The sequence below is a fragment of the Acomys minous genome, assembly GCF_964271855.1.
Source record: "Acomys minous genome assembly, chromosome: 20".
In the NCBI taxonomy this organism is placed as follows: Eukaryota; Metazoa; Chordata; class Mammalia; order Rodentia; family Muridae; genus Acomys; species Acomys minous.
The window spans coordinates 22,251,184-22,261,757 of NC_140502.1; the positions used below are offsets into that span (position 1 = coordinate 22,251,184).

The 10,574-nt window shown below is 52.9% G+C and overlaps 1 protein-coding gene across 2 annotated transcripts; it reads left to right on the top strand.

Moving 5' to 3' along the window:
* Positions 1–4,093: 4,093 nt before the first annotated feature.
* On the top strand, positions 4,094–10,364 carry B9D2 (B9 domain containing 2). 2 transcript variants are annotated; one of them, XM_084771667.1, is made up of 4 exons: positions 4,094–4,319; positions 4,731–4,822; positions 6,864–6,989; positions 9,811–10,364. In XM_084771667.1, exons 2-4 carry the CDS (start codon positions 4,735–4,737, stop codon positions 10,122–10,124), a joined length of 528 nt encoding a protein of 175 aa, XP_084627793.1. In that variant the 5' UTR covers positions 4,094–4,319; positions 4,731–4,734; the 3' UTR covers positions 10,125–10,364. The 2 variants fall into 2 exon arrangements, with proteins under 2 accessions (XP_084627793.1, XP_084627794.1); XM_084771668.1 differs by having other exon boundaries at positions 4,178–4,329.
* The last annotated feature ends 210 nt before the right edge of the window (positions 10,365–10,574 follow it).

A 10,574-nucleotide genomic window follows, 5' to 3' on the forward strand; every position in this document is an offset into this window, starting at 1 on the left:
AACTGTGCGCTAGCCACTTCCTCTGACCCTCACTGGGGGATTCTAGGCAGGGGCTCTACCACTGAGCCACTTCCTCTGACCCTCACTGGGGGATTCTAGGCAGGGGCTCTACCGCTGAGCCACGCCCCCAGCCCCTCACTGGGGGATTCTAGGCAGGGGCTCTACCACTGAGCCACGCCCCCAGCCCCTCACTGGGGGACTCTAGGCAGGGGCTCTACCACTGAGCCACGCCCCAGCCCCTCACTGGGGAATTCTATGTCCTCCAATATGATGCTTTAAAAGTGTAGTGTCACATTTATGCTGTTTCTGCTGCATCATTGAGATGCAATGGTAAAAACCGTGAGGCCGGGTTGGAGACTTAGCTCAGTTGTGTTTACCTAGTGGAAACTGGCTTCAGCCCCCCAGCATTGCATCAAAAACAAACACGATACACTTGTAATCCCAACTTTAATGCATTAAAAACAAACACGATAGTAATACACTTGTAATTCCAACTTTCAGAAGGTGGAGGCAGGAGGGTCAGGTCAAGATTATCCTGTGCTACACAGCAAGCCGGATGCCAGCCTGGAAAACAGGAAGTAGAAAGAGCAGGGGATATAGTTATATTTGAATGATAGAGCAGCTGCCCAGGATGTGCAAGACCCTGGGTTCAATCCCTAGCACTACAAAAACAAGGGGGAGGGGAAAGGAGAGGGGTAAGGGGAGGGGAAGGGGAGAAAGCAAAGCACTTTTCTTTTTTCTTTTTCTTTTTTTGTTTTTTTTGTTTTGTTTTGTTTTTTTGAGACAGGGTTTCTCTGTGTAGCCTTGGCTGTCCTGGACTCGCTTTGTAGACCAGGCTGGCCTCGAACTCACAGCAATCCACCTGCCTCTGCCTCCCAAGCACTGGGGATTAAAGGCGTGCGCCACCACGCCCGGCTAAGCAAAGCACTTTTCAACAACAATGAATAAATAAAATCTCAGCATGGGTGGCTCACTGAAGCTCCATCTCTGGCCCTAAAGCAGCTGAGCTGGAGACCCTCCTCTTCCTAACGATTGTTTACTCCTTTTGTAAATTTGGGGAAGGGCCTTGTGAATCCTGTAAATTTTAGGACTTTCCTGAGCCTTGTAAGCCTCCTTGACTTTTTTGTTTTGCTTTTGTTTTTTGTTTTTGTTTTTGTTTTTTTTTGAGACAGGGTTTCTCTGTGTAGCCCCGGCTGTCATGGACTCACCTTGTAGACCAGGCTGGCCTTGAACTCACACAGATCCGCCTGCTTCTGCCTCCCAGGTGCTGCAATTAAAGGTGAGTGCCACCACCACCCTGGACACCTCAACTTTTCAATCCTTGCAATGTTGTATTAATTAGTTTTCTATTGCTGTGATAAAAAAAAACCACCATGACCAAGATAGGTTATAAAAGAAAGAGTTTGGGATTATAATTGCAGGGGGTTGGAATCTGTGGTGGCACTGTGAAAGCATGGCAGCAGGGAAACGCAGCAGCAGAGAACTCACATCTTGAGGCACACATGCAGGAGTCACAGAGCACTGACTCAAAGTGGCACAAGTCTTTTGAAACCTTGAAGGCCCCAGTGACAATGCGTCCTCCATCAAGGCCACGTTTCCTAATCCTGCCCAAACAGCTACCAAATGCCGGACAGAAACCACCACATGCTGGTGATGGTGATGGTGGTGGTGGTGGCGGCGGCGGCGGCGGCGGCGGCGGCGGCGGCGGCGGCGGCGCACGCCTTTAGTCCCAGCACTTGGGAGGCAGAGGCAGGCGGATCAATGTGAGTTCAAAGCCAGCCTGGTCTACAAAAAGTGAGTCCAGGACAGCTAAGGCTGCATAGAGAAAACCTGTCTCAGGGAGAAAAAAACCAGATTATTTTATTTTATGTGTGTGTGTCTGAATACATGCTACAGAGCCCAGGAGAGGGTACTGAGCCAGCTCTCCTGGCTCTGGGGTTACAGGCAGCTGTGAGCCGCTGGACATGGGTGCTGGGAACTGATCTTGGGTCCTCCAGAAGAGCAGCAGACAACCTTAACAACCGATCCCTCTCTCCAGCCTTGTTCCTGAGCCCGACAGTCACTGTCCTACGTGGAAATGTTTCCCTTCTGAGGAAACAGTTATGCAACCTACCCACAACTTCCGCCACCACCCCCCCCCCTTGCTTTCTTTTCATATCAGGCATATTTGGTTAATAAAATCCACCACGATGTTCACTTATTACTTGTGCGCTTTTCCGTACTTAGAAAAATGTTGTTTTTCTAAAAGGTGATTTAGAGCCTTCTGTTTCACAAATGAGTCACTGGCTGAAAAAAAAGCAAGGTGTGAAGCTACAGTACAGCTGCCATGGAAAACAATATGGCTGCTCCTCTGAATTTTTAAAGCAGAATTACCACAGGGGTCCGTAATACCACGTGCAACACACCCCATACAAATAACAATTTTTAGCTGGGCAATGGTGGTGCACACCTTTAATCCCAGCACTGGGGAGGCAGAGGCAGGTGGATCGCTGTGAGTTCGAGGCCAGCCTGGTCTACAGATTGACTCCAGGACAGCCAGGGTTACACAGAGAGACCCTGTCTCGAAAAGTTGTATATGCAAGTAAATGAACAAAAAAGTGGTGTTAGTGTTGGCAGCACATACTGTAAGGCACTTTGTGTGTGTCTTCATGTGTAGAGGTCAGAAGCTACCTCACCAACCCCTTAGGTTATCCCTCAGAAGCTACCTACCTCATTAGGGCTATTGGCCTGGAACTCACTTGATAGCCCAGGCTAGCTTTGAACTTGCAGCAATCCTCCTGCCTCAGTCTCTTACGTGCCACCGTACTCATCATAAAATGTTTTCACTTTTAAAATTTGTCTCCTAGCAAAAAAGAAAAAAAAAGGGGGGGAGGGTTATTGTTGTTATTGCTTGTTTTGCAAAAGGACTTCTTCCTTTCTTTTTATATGATTTTTTTTATTATTATTTGTGCATGCCACATGTGTAGGGGTCCTCCGGGGAGCCAGGAGAGGGCGGTGGTCTCCCTGGAGCTGGAGTTAACAGAATGCTGGGAATCCAACTCCGGTCCTCTGGAAGAGCAGCAGGCGCTCTTGCTGAACCACCTCTCCAGCCTGGTCTTCCTCATTTGTCCTTAGGCTACACGCCCCCTCCCTGTCTTCCCCCCACCCACCCTGCGCAGCCCTCCCCCGTCCCTTCCCCCCCCCCCCCCCCCCCCGTCCCTCAACCTCCATTCAAAAGCAGCTGAAAGAATGAACTTAGCAGTAGCTCAGAGAAAGTCATGAGAATCCCGCGGGAGCTTTGAGATCCGGAAAAGAAAACCTACTTCTCAACTTCGTCTAGTGTCAGAATCTGGAGACCCTTTCAAGCGCTCTGGCTCCATCCTGACTGTGGTCCTGAACAGGAAAGCTTTGGTTTTTGAGACAGGGTTTCTCTTTGTAGCCCCGGCTGTCCTGGAACTCGCTCTGCAGACCAGGCTGGCTTCCAACTCGTACATCAGCCTGTCTCTGCCTCCCAAGTTCTGAGATTAAAGGTGTGCGCCACCACCACCCGGCTTCGTTTTGTTTTGAGACAGGGTCTCTCTGTGTAGCCTTGGCTGTCCTGGACTCGCTTTGTAGATCAGGCTGGCCTCGAACTCACAGCGATTCTCCTGCCTCTGCCTCCCGAGTGCTGGGTTTAAAGGCGTGCGCCACCACGACCGGCTTTGTTTTGTTTTTTAAGGAAGCAAACAACATCAATAGATTTGCTCATTGTGTGAAGAAGATACGGAGAGGAAACAGTTGGCGCTTAAACTTTTTTTTTTTTCCGAGACTAGGTCTCTCTGCGTAGCCTTGGCTGTCCTGGACTCACTTTGTAGACCAGGCTGGCCTCGAACTCACAGCGATCCACCAGCCTCTGCCTCCCAAGTGCTGGGATTAAAGGCGTGCGCCACCACGCCCGGCCGCTTAAACTTTCTTAACTGCGGATGGGGCTGCCCCGCCAAGACCCCCACTCTGGGGCGCAGCGGCTTGAGCTAGACCTACGCAGTTTTCCCAAAAATGTACAGAAGGGGACAGGACACGTCCATCACTAGGCCCCGCCCCCACAGGGCAGCTATCGCACCAATCATCAGTGCGCAGGGCGGGCGCAGGGGAGGAGCCTGCTGTTGCCCAGCAACAACTGGGGCACTGGAGGAGAGCGAGGCTGCGGAGGTATCATCAGCCTTAGATCTCCATCTGCCCGGAAGGGCCTGGACGAGGCGCGAGACCAGGCTCAACGGCGGCCGCGAGGAAGGAGGAAGAGGAGGAGGAGGCCAGGCCCATAAACTGCCATCCTCGCGGAACCTTTCGCTGCTGACGGTCAAGTACGCGGAGGTAGGAATAACGCATGCGCTACGCCTGGGGTGGAGCTAAGGCGGCCGTGCACTGTGACGCATGCGCCTCTTGAGGCTTAGCAGACTCCGACCCCATGGGGCGGGGCATTGAGTCGTGTGGGCGGGGCCGCACATCCTGGGGCGGGGCTAAGGGTCTGAGCCTTGGTTTATTTGTGCAGGCTCTCCGAGCCTCTGACTGTCTTCCCCATTTTTCTTGGCCTTTTCTGGGGGAGGTGGCTTGTGTCTGTGGTGACGCTCACATTGCCAGTGGGTTGGTGGAACTGGCTTGGAATCACAGTGCTGTTTTTAAGTGGACGCGCTTCAGTTTTTCCCAGCTATCTGATGGAAATAATAATAATACGCTTAGCTCACAGGGTGGTGATTGAATTTTTCCCCTCCTAGAACCATGGCTGAAGTGCACGTGATCGGGCAGATCATAGGGGCCACCGGTTTCTCTGAAAGCAGCCTTTTCTGCAAGTGGGGCATCCACACAGGTACCCTCCCCAGGCTTTGCTCCTCTCCCAACCAATACTCAGTCCACCTCCCCGAGCCTAAGTGTCCATGTGCTTTCCTCAGCTCTTCCATGAAGTTCTGGCTCAGACCATACTGTCTGGTTTGTTAGTTTGTTTGTTTTTTCCTTGCAGGTTATCCAACCCGCTGAAAACACAGCCCCCGAGGAGCTAGGACACACATGCACACACTTCCAGTCCTGAGCCAGTAGACAAGACTGGGTGTGGTGGTGCACATCTGTAATTCCCGCACCCAGGAGGTCTTAACATTGCAGGTTTGGGGGCCAGCCTGGGCTACATGGCAAGAGACCCTGCCTCAAAGAGAAGAAAAAGAGCATAAAATAATAAGATCGTTGTTAAGTACTAGGAAGAAAGAAACCGAGTGATGTAATATGGGATGGTTTGGGATAGGGAGGTCAGAGGTCAGAGAAAGCCTTTCTGTGCAAGTGGCACTTGAATTGGGCCTAGGATGAAAAAGGCCAGGAACAGGGCATCCTGGAACAGACCTTTCCAGGAAGAAAGAACAGCCGTTGCCAAGGCCCTGAGGCAAGGGAGCAGAGAGTAGGACCAGTGTGGCTAGAGGGTGCTGGAGGAGGGCAGGTGAGTTCAGGGGACTGACACGATCCAGGCCACACAGCTGTGGTGACAGTAAGGAGTCCGAAAGCCGGGCGGGGGTGGGTGGAACTTAGAAACCCAGACAGCACTTAGCATCTGGCATCCGGCACTCAGTGTGTGGACACTAGCCTTGTTACTCCTCGCTGGGGCCAGTCAGGGTGTGCTCTCAGATGGCACATCCGCACTGACCTGGTCTCTAATCTCTGAACTAAGCCTCTAGATGTGGGGTGCCGATGGTGAGCAGAGAAGGTTGGGAGTCTCATCACTTTGGGGGACATAAGCAGGGACATCCGAGGGAGTTCAGGGTAATTCTCAGCCATGTAAGAGGTTTGAGGCTAGCCTTGGCTATAGGAGACCTTGTTTCAAAAAAGGAAAATATCAGTGCTTGGAATCCAGCTCATCTGTAGAGCATGCGCCTAGTACGCACAGGGCTCTGGCTCGCTCCCCAGCAGCATGCATAAAGGTTAACAAATAACATTTTAAAAGTTAATACTCGAGCTGGGTGTGGTGGTGCACACCTGTAATCCTAACGCTCTGGGAGGAAGAGGCAGGTGGATCGCTGTGAGTTGAAGGGCAACCTGGTCTGCAAGTCAAGTCTAGAACAGCCTAGGCTACACAGAGAAACTCTGTCTCAAACCAACCCCCCTCAAATAACACACACACACACACACACACACACACACACACACACACGAGTCCTCCCCAAAACTGTGAGACTGTATTATTTGTCATTCATTTGTAGGCAGGAAACAGACAGAGAAAAATAATTTGCCTAAGGTTGAACAGACAAAAGAAGGCAAACTAGGAGCTAGGGGTTGTGACTTGTTGCTAGGGAACTCCTGCATATTTAGTGCTGTAGAGTCCATCCCCAACACTGCAAAACACAGAATACAGACATGAATAGTGCCCGAATTTGTTTGTTGGTTTGTTTTCTTTATTTTTATTTCTTTATTTATTTGGAGATAGGATTTCTCTGTCTTAGCCCTGGCTGTCCTAGGAACTTGCTCTGTACACCAGGCTGGCTTTGAACTCACAGAGCTGCGCCTGCCTCTGTCTTCAGTGTGCTAAGACTAAAGGCGTCCTGACACGGCTGCCGGGTTTATTCTCTCTCGGGTGTTCTTCAGCTCGCTCCAGTTTTCCTTTAGAGATTGGGGCCCACGCTGTAGCCCGCGCTGACCTGAAACCCATCAGGCAGCCCAGGAAAGCCTCAAACAAATTCCCACGTGCTGAGATTTCAGGTGGGCACGGCGAGTGCCAAGGTCTGCATCCAGAGATTTGGTTCAACAGTCCACACCGTGTCAGCCCCACCCCCAAACCCCAGGCAGGGGGAAACAGTCTTGGAGCCACAGTGGACCCCATCCTGCAGGCTGCTACTCACACCCAACCCTGTCCGTCCCTGTGTTCATTACAGGAGCTGCATGGAAGCTCCTGTCAGGTGTCCGGGAAGGCCAGACACAAGTGGACACACCCCAGATAGGGGACATGGCCTACTGGTCCCATCCCATTGACCTGCACTTCGCTACCAAAGGTCTGCAAGGTGGGTACCGGCTGAGAGAAATGAGGCCAGTCAAAGTAGGACGAGGCGGGGTCAGGACACCTCTGTCCCTGCTCTCCAGGCTGTGTAAGTCCCTTCACTGGTGCAGCCTCCCCTACAGGGGTGGATTTGAGGCCCGACCTGAGCTATAGAAAATCCTCGGCCTGTGGAAGCTGACAGGGCTTGAGGTAGAGGCGATATCAGGGAGTGGGGGTGAAGCGGAGGGGGAGAGTGCCTTCCAGTAAAGGCCACTGAGGAGGCTGGGCAGGGTGAAGAGGTTAATGGGGGGGCGGGGGGGGGGGGCGGGGAGGGGGCCGGTTGCTGTTGCTCACAAAGGCAGGGGCCCTGCTGAAAGGGGAAGTGAGTCTGTGAGGGAGGGCGGTATCATAACAGCACAGCTCTTCTGTGGAAACGCAGCAGATTCTGGGAAACGGCCTGGGCGTTGCAGCAACATCGGTACCATTGACGAAGCCTATGCCTGCCCAGCTTGAGCAGGGACATCGCCAATGAAGAGAGGACCCTGCCGGGCCTGGAGAGATGGCTCAGAGGTTAAGAGCACTAGCTGCTCTTCCAAAGGTCCTGAGTTCAACTCCCAGCAACCACGTGATAGCTCACAACCATCTATAATCTAATCTGATACTCAATTCTGGCCTGCAGGCATTATATGCAGACAGAACACTGTATAATAAATACATAAATATTAAAAAAACAAACAAACAAAAAATAACAACACAGGACCCTCCAAACCCATCTTCAGGGGTTCCATTGTAGGTAGAAGATAGTAGACCTGTTCCCAGATGGGCCCAACACAGAGGCCACAGGAAGTCGGCGCTGATTGGTCACGTGACCGCAGAGCCGCTAGAGCACTGCTGTCAGAGGCCAGGAGACACTAAGTGGGCCCAAGGACAAAGACAGAAAGCCACGTATTTGATGACCATTGCAGAGGAGGACAGTAGGGGATGAGGTAGTAGGAGCCTTGATTACAAAGGAGCTAAGACCATCTCTTGGAGGCTCTGGGGAGCCCAGGAAGAAATGGATGGATCTGAGTTCGCTCTTCAACAGTATTACTGGCTTCTGGGTGGGTGAGGCAGTCCTGGCTTTAGCTGGCTTCCTCCTTGATTTCTTTCTTCTTAGTCTGCCATTCTGCTCCCCAACAAATCCCCATTGGCTCTAAAATCCCACTTTAAGTACATCCTACCTTCTGTCTCTCCCCCTCTGCCCGCCCTGTGCCTACCCTGCCCGTCAGCTTCCCCGGACCATTGTTTCCGTCTTCACTGTGCCCCCAGCCCCAGGCCTCACATTTGGCACCCCACAGGCCCCTGGGAGGACCTAAATCTGACCATGTTCTCCCTCGCTAAGAATGTTCCAGTAGCTCTGTCTCTCAGGGTCAAAGCTGGATTATTCCCTGGCAGCGCATGGCCCTGTGTAATCTGGTTGTCACCTCAGCCCTTTCTCCCCACGACTCCCGGTTCCAGCCCCACTGGCCCCACCAGGCTTGCTCCTGCTTCAGAACTCTTGCGTTGGCTGGGATCGCTCATCCCCTAGGCGGCTAGATAGACCACGCCTCTAAGCATTTATATACATGTTGCGTCCCTGTTGGTTTGTTTGCTTTTGGGGGGCGGGGAAGCTTTTCGAGACAGGGTCTCTCTGTGTAGCCTTGGCTGTTCCGGACTCACTTTGTAGACCAGGCTGGCCTCGAACTCATATCTGCTTCTGCCTCTCAGGTGCTGGGATTAAAAGTGTGCGCCACCACGCCCAGCTACATTTGCTTGCTTTTGAGATAGAGTCGCAGAACATAGTCCAGGCTAGTCTGGAGCTGCAGCATCCCAAGTGTGCACCAAGATGTCACCCTTCCACATATGGCTTCCTTTATCGCTCTGGTTGCTCTAGAGCTCCTTGTGCAACCCAGGCTAGCCTTGAACTTATGGGGGTCCTCTTACCTCTGCCTCCCAAGTGCTGGCATTACAGCTATACCCAAATGTCACCTTCCTTAGTCAGGCTTCCTTTCCTACCCCTTTTCCCAAACTCCATCCCCACCTCCTCCCTCCCGGCGTTGGTTTCCCCCAGAGCAGTTATCACCACCCGTCTACCCTGTAATTTACTTATTTACTCTGCTGCTTGTCTAGGATGTCCGCGTCACGGAATTCTTGTCTGCTGTGTTCATCGCCATGTCCCCAGCTTCTAGAACAGGGGTAGAAGGGGAGACGGGCCGCATGTGTCTCCTGGCGCTTTGACTGTCAGCCTGGGGAGCTCAGCTCGGGCTCTGGGAACCCTGGGAACCTAACGAAGGGGAGGGAAGGATTACGCCTGGGTCAGGTGAGGGAGAACCAAAGAGCTGTGTGAGCAAGAGAGGGCAGAAGGGGTCCAAGCTGAGGTGGGGACCGGGCTTGGGGCCTGAGAGAGCAGTGGCTTCCACTCACAGAGAGAGAGGCAAAGACACAGACACAGAGACAGAGACAGACAGACAAAAAGATAGACCAGGCAGAGAGAGAGAGAGAGACAGACAGACAGACAGACAGAGAGAGACAGGTCAGAAGAGGCCAGACTGGACCAGGCTTTTCATACTCAAAAGGCCGTACTTTGTACCGTGGCACAGGGGAGCCATGGAACAGTTATGAGGAGAAGGGTAATGTAGATTTATATAGAGGCCCCTTTGACTACTCTGTGGAGCGGGCGGGAGATGGGAATCCAGAGAGGACGTCCGTGATCAAGGGCAAAGGGCTGACTGGGCCAAGGTTTCCAGGAGGTGGGACCCGGAGCTGGTGTCTGCCTCCCTTCATGGCTCCTTTGTCCCTCCTTTCTCCAACCCCTCCCTGTCCTGCAGGTTGGCCTCGACTCCATCTCCAGGTGTGGTCCCAGGACAACTTTGGCCGCTGCCAGCTTGCCGGCTATGGCTTTTGCCATGTGCCTAGCAGCCCAGGCACTCATCAGCTGGACTGCCCTACATGGAGGCCCCTCGGCAGTTGGCGGGAGCAGCTAGCGCGGGCCTTCGTGGGCGGTGGGCCACAGCTGTTGCACGCAGACACCATCTACAGCGGGGCTGACCGCTATCGCCTGCACACGGCTGCGGGCGGCACAGTGCACCTTGGTATCGGCTTGCTCTTGCGCCATTTTGATCGCTATGGTGTGGAGTGTTGAGGGGCTTCACCGCCACTAGTCAGTCACCGTCGCCCACAGCTCTGGGCACTCTTGAGCACAGGATGGCACAGCAGTCAAGAACTTGGAACTCTGCAGACTGTCAGTCCTGACCTCACCCAAGTGGCCCTCGTGGCCTATCTAGGACAGCAAGGCCAGGAACTCTCCCGAGGCCCATGCCCCACTGTAAGTCTGTGGACTGTTTGGCATGTGGGGTCACTTAATAAAAACATGCATTTCTCATTGGTATGGCGCTTCCTTGTGCAGCTCCCAGACAATTCTCGCTTCATCCTCCCTGACACCTTGCTTGGCAGACCCAAAGTCTGCCCCTGCCTTTCGCTCCCTGCTTCTTAGGTCCCCATCTCTAAAAATCTCCTCCGGGATACTATTTTCTCATGAAGTCCCCATTTTCCCATTGACCCTTCATCAACCCCAAAAGCCACGGAGACGCTT

Bases quoted from the DNA above. Each gene is read 5' to 3' on its own strand.
- B9D2 (XM_084771667.1), top strand. From the start codon at position 4,735: ATGGCTGAAGTGCACGTGATCGGGCAGATCATAGGGGCCACCGGTTTC. The intron at 4,823-6,863 runs GTACCCTCCCCA...TGTTCATTACAG, and splicing joins CAAGTGGGGCATCCACACAG to GAGCTGCATGGAAGCTCCTG. The intron at 6,990-9,810 runs GTGGGTACCGGC...CCTGTCCTGCAG, and splicing joins CGCTACCAAAGGTCTGCAAG to GTTGGCCTCGACTCCATCTC.